The following is an 18,743-nucleotide window of genomic DNA, read 5'->3' as shown; positions in this document are numbered from 1 at the left end:
AACGTCCTGGAGGGGGTTTTATGCTGCAATGGCTAAGAAGGATATCTTCAATTGCTGGAGGTTAAAGAACTGAACAAAGAACAAAGAACAAAAACAGCCCGGGAAATAGGCCCTTCGGCCCAACGAGCCCATGCCGCCATTTTAACATTACCAGTCCCCCCTCCACCCATGACCCTTATCTATTGTTTTATGGCATTCCACATTGCATGCATAGGACAATTTTGTGCTCAAACTGCAAGACACAAGTCAATAAGTGAGAGCTAACTTTCGACAGAGATGAGTGATTATGGATTGGCTGTCTGTTGTACCACACACCAGATTTTCCATTTTATCAAATGCCAAGGGAGAGTTGGACAGGAGGTATAATGAGCGGCTGAATTGTTGCTGTACATTTTCCACCACTGCTGGAAGTTAAAATTAGCCCCTGTGGATCACGCAGTTAGTACACATTTTAGGGCTTTGAAGTGGAGTATTCGATGTAGAATAATTTGAGTATAGCAAAGTTTTCAATTAGATAATCCCTTTTGGCTGTGTGCCCTGCTGTGGCCAGTTCGGCACTGGATGCAATGAAAGAGCTATTATGTTGGTGTGGGGTCTTAACGTTGGTGATAGTAAACAAAGAACAGATTGACAGGTCACTGCTCTGATAGATAATATTAACTTTCCAGATTCCTTGAACTGTGCCATCTTGTCGCACTGTCAGCTCAGGTCGTATAAGTAACGTGTACAGATTTCAGACATGTCACAACGTCTTGAGGTCATGGTGCATTGATACTCTCTGAGGGACATGTCCTGGGGCAGAATTTTCAAATTACATTGCAGAGTGCTGTAGTGCTGGGTCCCTTAATCAGGCTAACAATCAGCTGGAGGCATTTTGCGGGGTCAGAGAGTGTTAACAATCTGCTTTAGTCTGGGGGGAAGGAGAGGGCCCTACATCCGGTGTAAGACATTGATTTACACATTTAAGCAGCATCCTGTCGATTTTTTTTGTTTCAGGGAGGCAGACTATTCAATCAGCTGACTGAAAGATGCATCAGATGGACTTTTGCCATCTCTGGATATTGAGGTGCTTGTTTTCAATTGCTGGTTGCTCATAACGGAAACATGAACATGTTTTCTCTCTTCTCACAGACAGAAGCTGCTGAGTTCTGCCAACATTGTTTTTGTTTCAGATTACTGCTCTGTGTAGATTTTTTCTTTTTATGTAAATTATAGTGAGGATCTGTTGAAGAGCCAATTATAAATGTAGATTAAATCCAATGAAGTCTAATTTATTCAGGCCACAAGTTAGAGTTTATGTTCACAAAAACAAATGTGCAGATATGATGGCTTTGAGCAGTTTTTATATCAAAATGAAGAGTAACATAGGAAAATGATTTATATCCAATTTATCTAACCCTCTGGCCTAGTAGCTTTAAAAATACAAGTATGTGCAGTGGAAGATTCTTAAAGAAAGTGCTCCTCCAATCACAGGCTGGTCTTCTGCAGCATTTGCTGCTGTCTGATTCACTCTGAGACTATCAGCAAATGTGATTGTGATTGGAGGAACTACAACACTGGTGGTAGTAATGGGCTCCAGGAGCAGAAGAATTGGGGAGAAAGTGAGAGAGACACATTTGGGGCTGGGTGGGGGAGGGAGATACTCACTCAGGGCTGGGTGGGGAGAGATGAACTCACTTGGGGCTGGGTGGGAGAAGGATGGACTCATTCGGGGCTGGGTGGGGAAAGGATGGACTAACTCGGGGCTGGGTGGGGAAAGGATGGACTAACTCGGGGCTGTGTGGGGGAGGGAGAGACTCACTTGGGGCTGAGTCAGAGAGGGAGAGACTCACTTGGGGCTGGGTGGGGGAAGGAGAGACTCTCTTGGGGCTGGGTGGGGGAGGGAGAGATTCACTCGGGGCTGAGTGGGGAAGGAGAGACTCTCTTGGGGCTGAGTGGGGAGAAAGTGAGAGTGATTGAGTGGACGCGGGGGGAGGCCAGCGTGAGGGTGCGGGGGGTCAGCACGGGGGCGCAGGGGACCAGTGGGTGCGGGAAAGTGAGTCATCATGAGTGACTCTTTTTTCAAATTGTCAATCTATTTTGGTGTTTTTCACACATCAGCTTTTCAAAAAAAATCTTGTTTAATGCTGTGTCAAACGTTATCTTTCTGAACATCGCTAATTGGTCCCCAAGTCTGAGAAAAATTGACTCCAACATACTGGCACTTGCAAGGTTTAGGGATCCCAATCATACTATGATCATAATGAATGGCAAAGCAGACTTAAAGGATCGAATGGCCTCCTTCTATTCCTATTTTCTATGTTTCTGTGACATTGGGGCTTACCCCTCAATACTGAAGCAATTCCTGCCCTGTGAAAGTTGACAGTCATACTGCAGGAAAAAACAAAAAAGGTTGTAGCCAACCACACTTGTGGAATAACTGGGAGATTTGAAACATACTACATTAAAGTTGTTAACACGACAAGTTCATGTTCAAATAAATAAATATAAACAGAAAGTGCTGAAAAAGCTCATCAGGTCCGGCAGCATCTGTGGAAAATGAAGCAATTTTGAGTCCAATATGTCACTTCTTCGGAACTAATGTTCAAGTGTAGTTTCTAATCATGTGAGCCAATACCAAATGCAGGGAGTGTATAATTGAGGTAAGCATTTAAAGCATAAATGGCCAGATTCCAAGATCAACAGGAAGTAGAAGAATATGTTCTTGTCAACTTTCCAGGAAGATGTAAATAAGATGCTTTTACCTTGCTGCTTGGTATTCAGACTGCAGCACTGTACAAGCTCCTAGCAGTTTACCTTTCTTATTCGATGATGCTCTGTAAAATGTTTCTTGGGACAGAGTGAGTTCCATTTTCTGCACAAGTGCACAGTATTAGGATGGAATCTATTAGCAGGAATCCATTTAAAGCCAAGAATTTTCATTAGTTAGTTTTGGCACATTCATACCATGGTGCCACAAACATCTGATTAACAAAACCAGCTCCACATCCCTGATATTCTTGATGAGGAGGTGGGATTCAGAGAAGACTGGAAACAAACAATAAACCAGCAAAGCCCAGGACATGAAGGTGCTGCTGATTTTAAGGATGGCACCTCATTATAAGACCATAAGATATAGGAGCAGAATTAGGCCATTCAGCACATTGAATCTGCTCCACCATTCAATCATAGCTGATATGATTCTCATCCCCATTCCCCTGCCTTCTCCCCGTAACTCTAGATCCTCTTAATGATAATTTATTCTTCCATTCTCTGCCTGGTAACTGACAGTTTGTGAGTGTGAGTGTGTGTTTATTTTAGCCATTATTGGATTCAGGTTTCTTGCAGTTTGTATGGATGAGTGTGGCTATAAGTTCAATGACTGAACTGACCATGGCACCATGATACAGGAAGCTATTCATGTGGATGGAGTAAATAGGAATGCTGTGGTAGTAGGAGACAATATAATCAGGAGGATAGACACAGCTCTCTGCAGCTAAGAGGGAGAGTCCAGACAGCTGTGTTGCCTGCTTGGTGCCAGGATTCAGGACATTTGCTAGGCTTGAGAGGAACTTGCAGTTGGATGAGGAGGATCCGGTTATCATGGTTCATGTAGGTGACAGTGATATAAGTAGAACTAGGAAAAATATTCTACCTGGTTTTATGAGCAGCTAGGGCTAAATTAAAAAGCAAAAGCTCAAAAGTAATAATCGCTGGATTTTTACCTGTGCCATGAGCAAACTGGCATAGAGTAGAAAAGATTGAAGTTAAATGCATGGCTTAAAGATTGGTGTGAAGGAAATGGGTGTTGATTCATGGGGAACTGATACTAGGGAAAGTAGGAACACTACCATTAGGATGGTCATCATCTAAACAGTAATGGAGCCAGTGACCTGGTGAATCATATGACTAGGGTGGAAGAGAGAGCTTTCAAATAAATAATGGGAGGATGGGACCATGTGAGAGGAGATGAGGCTAAATAAAGAGAAATGACAAGTTAACAGAGCAGGGAATTTCCCAGGTAATTTAGTAACCAGAGCATGGCAGAAAGGGATCAAATGTACAGACTTAGGAAAGCAGAGAAGGCCAGAGATTTCAAAAAATGGTAAAGAGACAGAGTAGAAATTTTTTCCTTTTTCTTGCAAAGAATCACAATAGGTGGGAAAAGCAGCATTAAAGCTGTTGACCACAATAATGATTTTATATGCCATAATTGCTTGCAATGTAGAACAAAAATAGCAAGGGGCAGGCCCCATAACATCATGCAGATGGGTTGGGCTCTGATTGAGCCTGCCCCCCGGCCGGCCTGCAATTCAGCTTTTAAAGGTTGGGATGCCATTTTTAAAAGCCACCCCAGGACACAAATGTAAAAGTAAAATACCCCACTCCCTCCCCACCCTTGGCACTGCCCCCAGCACTAGCCAGACAGTGTTGTGGGTAGTGCCAGAGGGCAGTGCCAGAGTACTGCCCAGGCATTATCTTATGAACCCTGAGTGAGACATTCACCAGAGTTCATAGAACATCACAGAATCCATAAGTGCAGAAGGAGGCTATTTGGCCCATTGAGTCTGCACTGACAGCAATCCAACCCAGGCCCTGACACTAAGGAGAAATTTGGCATGGCCAATCAACTTACCCTACATCTTTGGAATGTGGGAGGAAACCATGCAGACACAGGGAGAATGGGCAAAATCCATACAGTCACCCAGGCTGGGGTTCTTGGTGCTGTGAAGCAGCAATGCTAACCACTGTGCCACCCACCAGTTCCATGCTGTTGGGAAATGGGTCACATCTCTGGTCGACATGGCCTTAGAGGTAGGGTATTGGTTGGGGTAGTGGACTAGGATACTTTGTTAATCACTGAATTATACCAGTAATTAACAATGGGACAATACTGCTGTGGAAACATAGAAAATAGAAGCAGGAGTAGGCCTTTGCACCTACTCTGCCATTCATTTTGATCACGGTTGATCATTGAATTCAATATCCTGATCCCACCTTCTCCACCTTGATCACTTTAGCCCCAAGAGCTATATTTAAGTCCTTCATAAAATCACACACCAATTTGGCCTCAACTACATTTGTTGGCAGTGAATTCCATATATTCACCACTCTCGGGTGAAGAAATTTCTTCTCATTTCAGTCCTAAAAGGTTTACCCCTTATTCTCAAACTATTATCCTTAGTTCTGGACTCCCCCACCATCAGGGACGTTCTTTCTCAATCTACCCTTTCCAATCCTGCTAGAATTTTATAAGTTTCTATGAGATCTCCTCTCACTCTTATAGACTCCAGTGAATACAATCCTAACTGACTTGGTCTCTGCTCATAAGACAGTCTGCCATCCCAGGAATTAACCTGGTAAATCTTCGCTGTACTCCCTCTATTCTGTTTAGATAAGGACATCAAAACTGCACACAATACTCAGGTGTGGCCTCATCAACGCGCTATGCAATCGAGGTAAAACATCCCTATTCCTACAGTCAAATTCTCTTGCTATGAAGGCCAACATATCATTTGTGCTCTTTACTACCTGGTGTATCTGTGTGCTTACTTTCAGCAACTGATGCATGTGGGCACCAAGGTCTCATTGAGTATCCATCTCTCTCAATTTACACCCATTCAAGAAATAATCTGCCTTTCTATTTTTGGTACAATGTGTATAACCTCACATTTATCTATATTATACTGCATCTGCCATACATATGTTCACTCACTCAGCCTGTTCAAATCACACTGAAGCATCTTTGTATCCTCCTCACAGCTCACCCTCTCATCGAACTTCATCATCTGTAAATAATAGGCGTAGGTATTCAGGTAGGTTTTGTGCAACAAGCCCAAGTTTTCAATGCTGAGGCTACATCAGAAACATGCTCGTAGTATCTTGGGCACAGCAAATCAGCCCATCGGAAGTTTATCTTGGGCATTTACTGCACATGCGTTTGGATCAGGACTTCTGATGTGTCCCAAAGCATAACAGCAGTGGACATCTCAATGTTCGCTGATGTTGTATCGGAGGATCCAGCCCAATGATTAGCCAATGGTGAGATGATCATCTGCTTGTAGTTAGTTGGCCTTTTTAATGTGGGGCAGAATTTACTCTGAATGATGCGTTACCAATGGTTCAGCAATAACTTAAAGTCAAAGTACTTCTGATGGCATTTGTGACTAAAACAGATATTTCACAATTCAATCATATTCTGAATATCTTTTGAGTATGTTACCCTAAATAAATTTGTTTCTGTTTTGGAAGATTGCTACTGAACCATTTTTACAGTGTCAATGTGATTCCTCAGATTTTTTTACTATATGGGAGTCTGTATTTTTTTTAAGTGTGTGGGGGTTTTTTAATATATGGGAATGATGTTATAATCACAAAGCAATAGAAATGCAGATAATGAAGGTAATGAAGTCGCTCTGTTTTAACTGTTGTCCAGCTCCTTCCCAAGAATCATCGACAGTTAAAGCTGCATGAGCGTGTTTCCAAATTGGACAGTGGTATCACAAATAAGTGCTTGAGCACAGATTCCTTGTTGATCGTTATAATCAATGAATGATTCATCAGTTCTTTTTATGGTACCACCTCATAATTGGTTATTGAGTAGCACTGGCAGAGGAAAGAGGTTTTCCCTCTAATGGGATTGGTGCATGATGTGGAAAAATAAGCAGAGGGGTGACAAATACAACTATGGGGTCAATCTAAAATGGTGTTGAGATTCTATACAAGCTGTATTTTACAATGTACTCCCAATCAGTGTCACAATTCTACATTTACTTCCAAATCTGAATACATAGAATCCATACAGTGTAGAGGAAGGCCATTTGGCCCTTCAAATCTACACCAACTGTCCAAAAACTCATTCCATCCAGGTCCTTCCCTCTGCCTTATCCCCATAACTCTGAGCATTTAGCAAGGCCAATCCATCAACCTGCAGCATTGGACTGTGAGAGAATCCAGAGCACCCGGAAGAAATGAGTGCAGACATGGGCAGAATGTACGAACTTCACACAGGCACCCGAGACCGGAATCGAACCTGGGTCCCTGGCACTGTAAGGCAGCAGTGCTAACCATTGTGCCACCATGCCACCCTAAACTAAAAAGTACTGCAACAATAATTTAATGAGCAAGGACTAATTTACTGAAGTAGTCTACATTGTTCTAATAAAAGTATCTTGGATAAAAAAGAGCTTTTCAGATCTGTATTACTGTATGTTGAACTCCCCATGGTATCCTTCCTACAGAAAAATCATAGATTCCTTAAGCAGCTCCAGCGGTCAGATCCTGCTTCTAATCTTACTCACTGTTACATAACATGAATCTCTAACAGCTGCTTGGGTACTTAAGTAACACAAACACATGGACATCTGTTTATTATCCTCAATGGAAGCTCTGCAATGGGTAACATTTCCCACAGTTATTCTTCTGCAATCAAATCTCGCCACCCCCTCATGAGTTGTAGGAACATGTACCTACATTGAGTCACAAGTAGAGGCAGATTAATTTCGCCTCTACGTTTGTCAACATGTCTACGTTATAGATGTCTAATTAAGCATTTATTAGTAAAATATTTATAATGTTACATTCACAGTTGTATCGCTAAAAAATGTAAAACTCTACAGATTTGCAAGTAAAATTAATGTAAGTATAACTTATATAGCCTTCTACTGTAAAGTGGTTTAATGAAAAAACTTTCTAACTCCTGCACCTATTAAAAATAAATTAAATAAGGCATACTTCATTCACATTTCAATCTTGACATTAACAAAACATATCTGGTGGATTTCTCAGTGCCTGTAGCTCAATATATTGATAGTGATGAAGTAAAATATTGTTCCTCTGCTTTGAGGAACTGAACTGCACCAAAGGAGGAAAACAGGGATTATAGCAAAATGTAATGTGACTGCATGGATTGGTCATCCTCAAACCTTAAGACCAGCCCTGTCAAAAAATTCTCACAAGAAGCCTATGCTAGTAGACCTCAATTCTTCTCCACTTCTTTTTTCCCTCTCTATTTCTCTATCTTTGTTTTTCTCTTTCTCTTCTTCTGTTCTTGTTTCCTCTGCCATTCCAATTTTTCTCTCCTTTAGTTTTGCTCTTTTCATTCACAGGTTTTAAGTCGGTCCACCTCGTGTCCAACGAGGGGCATACACGCGATGGGTCGTACTGGGGCTGCTCTTGGTTGTTCGAGATTGGCCTAGTGCTTCATGTGGTTAGTGTGTGCCTAAACTGGACAAGATACTGGGCAAGACGACAGCTCAGTGACTATCACTGATTGCTGTGCAGACACATGGATTTGGGCCAGTGTCTGTGTGAGTTTGCGCATTCTCCCCGTGCTTGCGTGGGTTTTCTCCAGGTGCTCCAGTTTCCTCCCACACCCCAAAGATGTGCTGTTAGGCTGATTGGCAGGAATAAATTGTCCCTAAATCAGTTTCCCTCAATCTGGATGGCCATAAAACATTAGACAGGGGTCGTGGGTAGAGAGGTGGACTGATGGTGTTGAGATGGCGGCGCGGGTTCATTGGGCCGAAGGGCCTGTTTCCCGGGCTGATTTTGTTCTTTGTTCTTTGTTCCAACCCTTACTTAAGTTTTTATTTCCTTTCTCCCTATTCCTACTTTGCTGTCTTTATCTCCATCTCGTAATTTGTCTTTGTACATTGTGGATCATTTGTTCCTGCAGATTATATACTGATATTTTGGGGAAATAGAAATGAAGGAGGAGATTCTGCATGCCAGCTGGAGCTGAATGGGCTCAGAACTAGTGACCGCCTTTGAGAGTCTTGTGACCAGGAGCCACAGGCTGGATGCATCAGTCAGGCAGCGACAACAAATTAGGATCTAGGTGAAAGATTTTGGCAGGATGGTGTGCCCCACCTCCTCTAATTTAGACACATTTCTGAGAACCAGAGAAGAAAATGCAAAATAGAAGCATAATGTTAGCTTAAGTAAACATTAACTGTCGTCAGAAAGGAATGAGAGATATTCAAAGCTAAATTTTGGAAATAGGCTTTTGCCAACATAGTTACTGAGGTGGAAAACAAGAAGCAGGTATTGCTAAAGCTTATCATCAAAAGCTAAGTTCATAAAACTATTACAGAAACATTTCTGTGGAAGTCAACCACACTGGGGAAAAGGTGCTGAGGTGAAGGAAGCCATTCTGGGCGAAACTGGTAGATTTAATTCCACAAGGTCTACAGCACGAAATACAAATGCAAACACAAACTTTGGTTTGCGATTCTCCCATCCTGCTGCGCGTAGTTCTTAGTGCAGCAGACCAGGAGAATTGCGCATCAGGCAATTGGAATTCCCGTGAGAGTTTGCACTGTGTTTGTGTCTCCAAGGCTCGGATTTCTGGCGGGGCCTGTGTGGTGTCGGAAATTGGCTAGGAGGTGGAGCTAGCATTTAAATACTATTTAAATACTATTTAAATGCTATTAGTGGGTCCGGGAATGAATTCTCTGACCCCATGAGCATCTCTCACCCCACCAGAATGTTTCACTCCATTGGGATTACAGTAACTCCTCAATTTCTGGGAGCTGGCTGCCTGATCCTGCTGGAGTGAAGGGGGCCCCTCACAGTGTTGGAAGATAGGTGGGTAGTGCCCCCAGGCATGGGGCAGTGCCAAAGGGGTGGGGCCTATGGGGGACTGGCCTGGAGGTGGGACCTGATGGGGATGATCAGTGGGCATGGAGGGGCCCCACTGCTGCTCTGCCATTGGGATTGATAGGGGCAGGAAGGAGGCCAGCGATCGAGACGGACTGGGGTGGTCAGCCGGGGGGGTGGAGGGGGGGTGTGTTGGTGTCAGAACTGCTGGGGGTGGGGGGTTGCCTGCAGGGATGTCTGCACTGCCAGGAGGTGGTGGGGGTGGGCGGGTGCTGGAGATCGGCTGGCTGGGACCAGGGATGGAGGGTCAGGACTGGCTGGGGAATGGGCAGAAAGGACGCAATCTGGCCGTATGGCGTTAGGGGTGTCAGCATTGTGGGGGTCTCAGGCTGGCTAGTGATCAAGCTGGCCAGCAAATGGGAGGCTAACAGTTCAGAGTCTCTGTGTATACTGCTGGTTTCAGCCTCCCAGGTGGAGACAGGCCTTGCCCCCTGAAATCTAATGATATTCACACCGGTGACCCCTGCATTGCTCAGTGTGTAGGAGATTCTAGTATGAACTCCCACTGAAAAACTCAGTGTGAATTATTTCAGTTTTCCTGTGAATTCAATACTTAGAATTTTAGGGGGGAGTTCTGGCCTTCAACTGTGGTGGGTAAATTTTTGGAAGGTATATTGAGAGACAGGATCTACAGGCATTTAGAGACGCAAGTACTGATTAGGGATGGTCAGCATGACTTTGTGAGTGGAAAATCATGTCTCAGAAATTTGATTGAGTTTTTTGAAGGGACAATCAAGAAGGTAGATGAGGGCAGTGCAGTTGATGTTATCTACATGGACTTTAGCAAGGCCTTTGACAAGGTACCGTCTGGTAGGTTGCTGCATAAGGTTAAATCACTCAGAATTGAGACTGACGTATCTAAATGGATACTAAACTGGCTTTTTGACAGAAGGTAGAGGGTGGTTGTAGAAGATTGTTTTTCAAACTGGAAGCCTGTGACCAGCAGTGTGCCTCAGGGATCAGTGCTGGGTCCACTGTTATTTGTCATTTATATTAATGATTTGGATGAGAATATAGGAGATATGATTAGTAAGTTTGCAGATGACACTAAGATTTTGGCATAGTGGACAGTGAAGAAAGTTATCTCCAATTGCAACAGGATCTTGATCAATTGGGCCAGTGACGCAGTTTGGTAGATTGAACCAGGGCAGGACTTACTCAGTTAATGGTAGGGCGTTGGGGAGAGCTACAAAACAAAGAGATCTAGGAGTGCATATTCATAGCTCCTTGAAAGTGGAATCACAGGTGGACAGGGTGGTGAAGAAGGCATTCGGCATGCTTGGTTTTGTCAGTCAGAACATTAAATACAGAAGTTGGAATGTCTTGTTGAAGTTGTACAAGACATTGGTAAGGCCACACTTGGATTACTGTGTGCAATTCTGGTCACTCTATTATAGAAAGGATATTATTAAACTGGAAAGAGTGCGGAAAAGATTTACTAGGATGTTACCAGGACTTGATGGATTGAGTTATAAGGGGAGGCTAGATAGACTGGGACTTTTGTCTCTGGAGTGTAGGAGGCTGAGAGTTGATCTTCATAGAATCATAGAACCCTACAGTGCAGAAAGAGGCCCTTCAGCCCATCGAGTCTGCACCAAACACAATCCCACCCAGGCCCAACCCCCACATATTATACCCGCTAATCCCTCTAACCTACACATCCCTGGACACTAAGGGGCAATTTCTTAGCATGGCCAATCAACCTAAACAGCACATCTTTGGACTGTGGGAGGAAACCGGAGCACCTGGAGGAAACCCATGCAGACACGAGGAGAATGTGCAAACTCCACACAGACAGTGAGCTGAGCCAGGAATCGATCACAGGACCCTGAAGCTGTGAAGCAGCAGTGCTAACCACTGTGCTTATAGAGGTTTATAAAATAATGAGGGGCACCGATCAGCTAGATAGTCAATATCTTTTCCCAAAGATAGGAGAGTCTAAAATTAGAGGGCATAGGTTTAAGATGAGAGGAGAGAAATACAAAAGTGTCCAGAGGGGTAATTTTTTCACACAGAGGCTGGTGAGTATCTGGAACAAGCTGCCAGAGATAGTAGTAGAGATGGGTATAATTTTTTCTTTTAAAAAGCATTTAGTTAGTTACATGGGTACAATGGGTATAGAGGGATATTGGCCAAATGCGAGCAATTGGGCTTAGCCTAGGGGTTTTAAAAAAAAAGGGCAGCATGGACAAGTTGGGCTGAAGGGCCTGTTTCCATGCTGTAAACCTCTATGACTCTATCTCAATATTTTCTTTCTTTTTTTGGTTCTAAATATTAAACCACCCCTTACCTGCCCATCAATCACAGTGGTGTTGGGGCAGGGGCAGGGGTTAGAACATGATATCTATGCAATTCAACCCTAACCCCCACATACATTGATATTTAATGATGGCTGATTTTAGAGTATCCTGCTGCAAAGAGACATGATTGTTATTAATATATTTAATTAAGGCTCCTATACTTCAGTTAGGTGCCTGAATTGGAAATTAACCAGCGATCCAGTTTTCACAAGGATCTACAGTCTCTACCACACCTCTATCCCCTGTTCCCAGCATCTCCTCACTGTGGTCTTGGTCTCTAGCTCCAATATCAAGCCTCCACCATGCCCGAATCCAAGAGCCCAGTCTTCACCATGCCCCAACCCCAATGTCCAGTCTCCACTATGCCCCAATCCCAATGTCCAGCCTCCACCATGTTCCAATCTCAATGTCCAACCTCCATCATGTTCCAATCACAATGTCCAGCCTCCAATATGTCCCAAACCCAATGTCCAGATTCCACTCTGCTCCAACCCCAATGTCCAGTCTCCACCATGCCCCAACCCCAATGTCCAGCCCACAATATGTTCCAACCCATATTCCACTATGCCACAATCCCAATGTCCAGCATCCACCTTGTTCCAACCCCAATATCCAGCCTCCAACATGTCCCAAACCCAATGTCCAGATTCCACTGTGCTCCAACCCCAATGTCCAGCCTCCACCATGCTCCAACCCCATTGTCCAGCCTCCACCATGCCCCAACTCCAATGTCCAGATTCCACCATGCCCTAAGCCCAATCTCCTGCCTCCATCAAGTTCCAAATCTAATGTCCAGCCTCCACTGTGTTCCAACCCCAATGTCCTGCCTCCACCATGTTCCAACCCCAATGTCCTGCCTTCACCATGTTCCAACTGCAATGTCCTGCCTCCACCATGTTCCAACCCCAACGACCAACCTCCACCATGTTCCAACCTCAATGTCCAGGCTCCATCATGTTCCAATCCCGATGTCCAGCCTCCACCATGCTCCAACCCCATTGTCCTGCCTGCACCATGCCCCAACCCCAATGTCCAGATTCCACCATGCCCCAACCCAAATCTCTAGCCTCCAACAAGCTCCAAACCTAATGTCCAGCCTCCATTGTGTTCCAACTCCAATATCCAGCCTCCACCACCTCCAATCCCATTGTCCAGCCTCCACCATGTCCCAACCCCAATGTCCAGATAACACCATGCCCCAACCCGAATCTCCTGCCTCCAACAAGCTCCAAATCTAATGTCTAGCCTCCACCATGTTCCAATCCCAATGTCCAGTCTCCACGTTTCAAACCTAATGTCCAACCTCCACCATGCCCCAACCACAGTGTCCAGCCTCCTCCATGCCCCAACCCCAATGTCCAGCCTCCTCCATGCCCCAACCCCAATGTCCAGTCTCCAGCATGTTCCAACCCCAATGTCTGGATTCCACATGTCCCAACTCCAATGTCTAGCCTCCAACATGCTCACAGCCCTTGAGCACAGCCTCCAGCCTCTCCTGACTGTTGGCCAAAGCTTACTCACCAGTGCTCCATTCCTCCCTGACATTTCTCCCCACTGCCCCCTTGATTGTCAATTCCCCTACCCTTCCACTCTCCTAATTAAAATCCTCTCATTCCTTTTTTTCTGTTCACTCACAGGAGATGAGTTTTACTGGCAAATCCAGCACTTATTGCCTATACCTAGTTGTCCTTCTTGAATACAACTGCCTGGCTTGTTCTGCCGTTTCAAAGTGCAGTTGAGTCAATCATATGGCTGAGTGTCTGGAGTCACACAAAGACCAGATTTGTTAAAAATGGCAGTTTTCCTTCCCTAAAGGAGATTAATGAACCAGATGGTATTTTTACAGCAAGCTGGTAGTTACAACCTTATCATTATTACTGATGCTAGCTTTTTATTCCAGATTTATTTAATTAACTGAATTTAAACTCCGTAGCTGCTCATGTCTTCAGATTATTAGTCTATGCCTCTAGCCCTCTAGGATCAAGATTGGCAAAACGCTTGCCAGTATTTTGCCTGATTTTGAACTCAGAGAATTTCAAACTTTGATGAAAGAGAAAGACTGGTTGGAGAGTGAATTATGGAAGATGAATTTTAAGTAAATATACATGTGAAGTACAACAACCGAAAATGCTGCAAAATCTCAGCATCCGCAGTAATTTGCTTTTATCTAATATATGTCAAGCATGTTTATCTATTTGCGCACAGAGCATTTTTGATTAAAATTAGTTCATGTTGACTTCACCATACTGTGCCTAGTTAGTGATTCCTATTGGACAATATGTATCTATTCAATGGTTTAATGTCCGGAAACAGGGATAATATTTAATAGGAGAAATATTTCATTGCATATTTTTACATGGACATTTGTCTCAATTTATTACTCAGGCCTTGCTCATGTCAACCAACAAAGTACAACTTCGATAATTAATTTCACAGAGGTATACCACAATCAGAGTACATTAGCTTCATACCAAATTCTAATGTACTAAAAGGTTGCCTGCACCTCCAAATTGCACTTTTGTAATGGTTTTCTCCCTGGGAGCACACAGGTAAGTATCAGTGAAAAGCTAAACACCAGAAATCCTGGTAGGTTTTTTACCGGCATTTCATAATGATACTTTCTATAAATCCTTTCTGAATCTCTCATGTGTCTAACTTAAAGACTTGATTTGATTGCTCTCAAGCCCCCTCCATATTCCTCATAATTTATATAACAATGACTATCTTTTTTACCATCTATCTGCTTGCATTTATTCGTTTTTTTTCTTATGAGCCAAATATAAATGCTTCAGTCTGGACTTATCTAATCCTATTACATTTTGCATGTCATGTCAACTTACTCCCTCGTAGAAATCTTCACATTAAGATTTTTATGGCCACAACTGTATGTCCAAATTTATTACTGTTGAAATAAGACATTTTGAAGGATAATAGTTTTTTCCACCTAATTATTACTTTGCAAACACCACCATAAATTGCATCTAATCTACTGCAACTGATGCATAGCAGTATTATGCCAGGATGAAAGATTTGCTGCAGCAAATAACCAATTTATATCAGAGCACATCAAACAAACTGGAATTAAACAATTTCTGCTCACACTGCAGCTGCAAAGCAGCAAATTATACAAATGGTTTAGTGCAGGAAGCAGCATTATGGGAAGTTTCTGTGTTGTAGATCCAGCCAGATCAATCTGAGTGTCCTGTCAGTAGGTTGCCCAACGAACAACATTAACAACATTCATGGTAAGGAAAGAAAACTTGAAAACAAGCAAGCAAAAAAATATAAAGCATAAAACACTTACTCATTGAACACCAAATCTGGTGCAAAATAAAGCATTGTGCCACTGGTGTGTTTGTACGATCTCCAGCTAAGTCCAAATGTCATTAAGCACATCCAAGAATACCGAAGTAGAGTCATTTGGTCATCAAGTGCCATTGTTCGGAATCCTGTAAAATAGAATACGATGATGATAAAAGATTTCTTCAAACGATTTTCTATCCATAGTTCTCAATGTTTTTCAGTATTTTTATTTTTCATTTAGTTTCGTTGTTTCGTGCCACTCTCATTTATAGAGCCTGATCCCGGCAATAAGTCAACGAAGCTATCAAAGCAATGTCAAATATGGAATTTTATTTCTGTTATAGAGCAGACCAAAAAATAACACAGAGTGGTTTTCATGTCCATGTGTCTTCCTTGATTTAGGCAGCACGTGTTCTGGATGGAAGCAAGTAATAGCTTTGTTATCCTGTGATGTCTTAAAGACACCAGTTCCATTTTCATAATTACTGGCACAAGAGGCTCTCAGGAGAGACATAAGGCCAGAAATGGGCAAGCCCAAAGTAAGTTATTTTAAGCCCTGGATGAAATTCCAAGATTATTATTTATTGATTTGGAACTTTTGAGACTTCATAATTACCAGAATTATTTTCCATGTTTCTTTTGCAAAGCCTTCAACTTCTTAAATCATGCCTTCTGTCATTTTGTTGCATGTTCTAGCTGGTTCTCCTCTTAATGTGCTGCTACAATGCTATGTTCAGTAGCATCATGTTGGAATCGCATGCACAGCTTGCTGATAACACTTAAGGCTAACCATCAAAATCTATCTTAACTTGGGTGGGGGTGCACCAGCAGGAAAGAAATGACTCTGGCCTATTTCAGTTCCAGTCAAGGGTTTTGTGGGACCTTGTAAGGGGCAGGAAGTCAATCCACTCCAAAAAAGACTGGCAGCATAACCCAGAGTTTCTGTCTTGCCAGCATCTCAAGAGATACAGTGGATCATTGGCAATGATATGTCTGATTTCAAGCATACCAAGAGTTTGTGTGTCTCACTTGGAAAAGTACATTGAGATGGTTTGTGATTCTCTAGAAATTTATAGGGGGGCAACACTCTCATCCTCCTATGCGAGCCGACAGACTTGAGCGGAGGCCGTTTTGCAAGCTCCCCGATGGCTGTCACCGTCTCCATACATCAGCTATGTGACAGAAATCAGTGCAGAGCTGCCTAATGTATTTAACAGCTGATTTTAATACAATTTAAATGCTGTTAGTGGGCCTGGGACTGAAATCTCTGGGTCTGCTAGCCACTACCCCTGCCGCCAGGAGTATTTCATTCCAGTAGGGTTTAATATAGCTTCCCACTTGTGGGGAGCTAGTGGCCCCAGTGAAGGGGGGGACAATCGAACTCTCCCAGAGGGTGGATGCTTCGGGGTGCCCCTGGGCATTGCCACCTTGGCAAGGCCAGCTTGGAGCCTCATGGCACTGCCAAAGGGGAAAACTGCCAATGCCCAGGGGCATCTTGGGACTGTCCACTGGGCACGGGGCAGTACCAGGGAGGTGAGGGCACCCACTGCCACTCTGCATTTGCCAGTGACAGAGGGAGGGAGGCCAGCTGTGCTGTGACGGGGTGGTCACACAGCCAGTGATGTAGGGGTTGTGGGGCTGTATGGCTAGCAATCAAGCTGGCCAGCAATTGGGAGGCTGGCAGACAGGGGTCACTGTGCATGCGCCAATCTCGGCATTGACAAATCAGTGCATGTGCAATGGCCTTCTCAGCACAATGCTGCTGGTCTCTCCAGCGGGGATAGGCCCTACCCACTGGTTTCTGGAGTGAATCCGCTGAGACACTTTGCAGTGCACAGACTGTGGGAGATTCATTTTGAAACTCACGCTGAAAAATCAGGGTGATTTACTCCAATTTTTATGCAATTTCACCAGTTAGAATTTTTTTGGGAGAATCGCCCCCATGACACTTGCATACTTATTCGGAGAAATTCAGACAATTTTCCACTCGATAGCCTGAAATTCCTTTTAAGGCCAGGCAGGTACCAGAGATGCCCCTCTAGATGTGCGAGTACCCAGTAATGGCATGAAAGGGCATCCTGACTACAGAAAACATGCTGGGGTGAATGTAAGGGTTCCTGGCACGAATGGACCTTTATTTATGCTCATGAACTAAATGTCAGGTGGAAAATTTAAATTAACTACATGGGTGGAATATTCCAGCCCTTTCCACCTGCAGAATCTTCTGGTTCTGCAGAAGTCAACCCCACTATGGGTTCCCCAGCAGCCAATGGCAAGCCACAAAGAGAGTCGTGCAATGTTGGTCTGAAGAAAGGGATGATCTCCTATGGGGCTACTTGGATTCGGTGGACTGGTCAGTATGTAAAAACTCTGCAACCAGCCTGAACGAGTACACCACTACAGTAACTGGCTTCATTAGTAAGTGTGTAGAAGACTGTGCCAAAGAAGCAAATCTGTGTGTTCCCCAACCAGAAATTGTGAATGAACAGGGATATCCACTGCTTGCTGAAGTCCAGGTCTAAGGCATTCAAGTCAGGCAACACTGGTCTGTACAAGAAAGCCTGATACGATCTAAGGAGATTCATCAAAAATGCCAAAAGACAATACTGGACCAAGCTAGAGTCCCAGGCTAGCCACGCTGATACCCGCCGATTATGGCAAATGTCTTCAAAACGTAACAGACTACAAGATGAAGGCATGTAAAGTCTCCAGCTCCAATGCACCCCTCCCTGATGAGTTCAATGCATTCTACACCCATGTTGAGCAAGAGGTCAGCAAGAGCATGCCCTCAACTCTGGAAGCCCTGAATAAATCTGCATCTGGGGTCACCATTGTAGATGTCAAAGCAGCTTTCTTGAAGGTCAAGCCTTCCAAGCAATTGGCTCGGATGGGGTACCCAGATGTGTACTCAGATCCTGCGTGGATCAGCTAGTGGAGGTATTCACAGACATCTTCAATCTCTACAACAATCTCAGGTCCCTATCTACTTCAAGAAGGTGACTACCGTCCTGGTACCTTAGAAAAACCAAGCAGCATGCCTGAATGACTATTGGCTGGTGGTTCATCCATCATTGTGAAGTATTTCAAAAGGTTAGTTATGGCACAAATCAATTCCAACCTCCACTACAGTTTGCCTACCACCACAACAGGTCCACAGCAAACCCATTTCCCTGGCCCTGCACTCAACCCTGGAACATCTAGATAACAAGGACACCTATGTCAGACTCCTATTTATTGACTACACCTCAGTCTTCAACACTATTATTCCCATGAAATTCATCTCCAAACCCCGTGGCCTAGGCCTCAGCACCTCCCTCTGCAACTAGACCCTGAACTTCCTAATTTACAGACCATAATCAGTAAGGATAGGCAACAACAGCTCCTCCACAATCATCCTCAATGCTGGTACCCCCCTCCCCGCAAGGCCGTGTTCTCAGCTCCCTACTATACACCTTGTACACTTATAACTGTGCGGCCAAATTCCCCTCCAATTCAATTTTC

General features: G+C 43.9%; 1 protein-coding gene across 3 annotated transcripts in view; it reads right to left on the bottom strand.

Moving 5' to 3' along the window:
* nr3c2 (nuclear receptor subfamily 3, group C, member 2) overlaps nt 1–18,743 on the bottom strand; it is a 351,998-nt gene that overhangs the window by 61,836 nt on the left and 271,419 nt on the right. For all 3 annotated transcript variants that reach the window (XM_080193065.1, XM_080193072.1, XM_080193080.1), the window contains exon 6: nt 15,244–15,388. In XM_080193065.1, coding sequence (XP_080049191.1) covers nt 15,244–15,388 — 145 coding nt within the window. The remainder of the gene's footprint in view (nt 1–15,243; nt 15,389–18,743) is intronic.

Source organism: Carcharhinus amblyrhynchos, chromosome 1, assembly GCF_965287045.1.
Source record: "Carcharhinus amblyrhynchos chromosome 1, sCarAmb.v2.hapA, whole genome shotgun sequence".
NCBI classification, from domain to species: Eukaryota; Metazoa; Chordata; class Chondrichthyes; order Carcharhiniformes; family Carcharhinidae; genus Carcharhinus; species Carcharhinus amblyrhynchos.
This window is presented reverse-complemented; position numbering and strand designations above follow the sequence as displayed.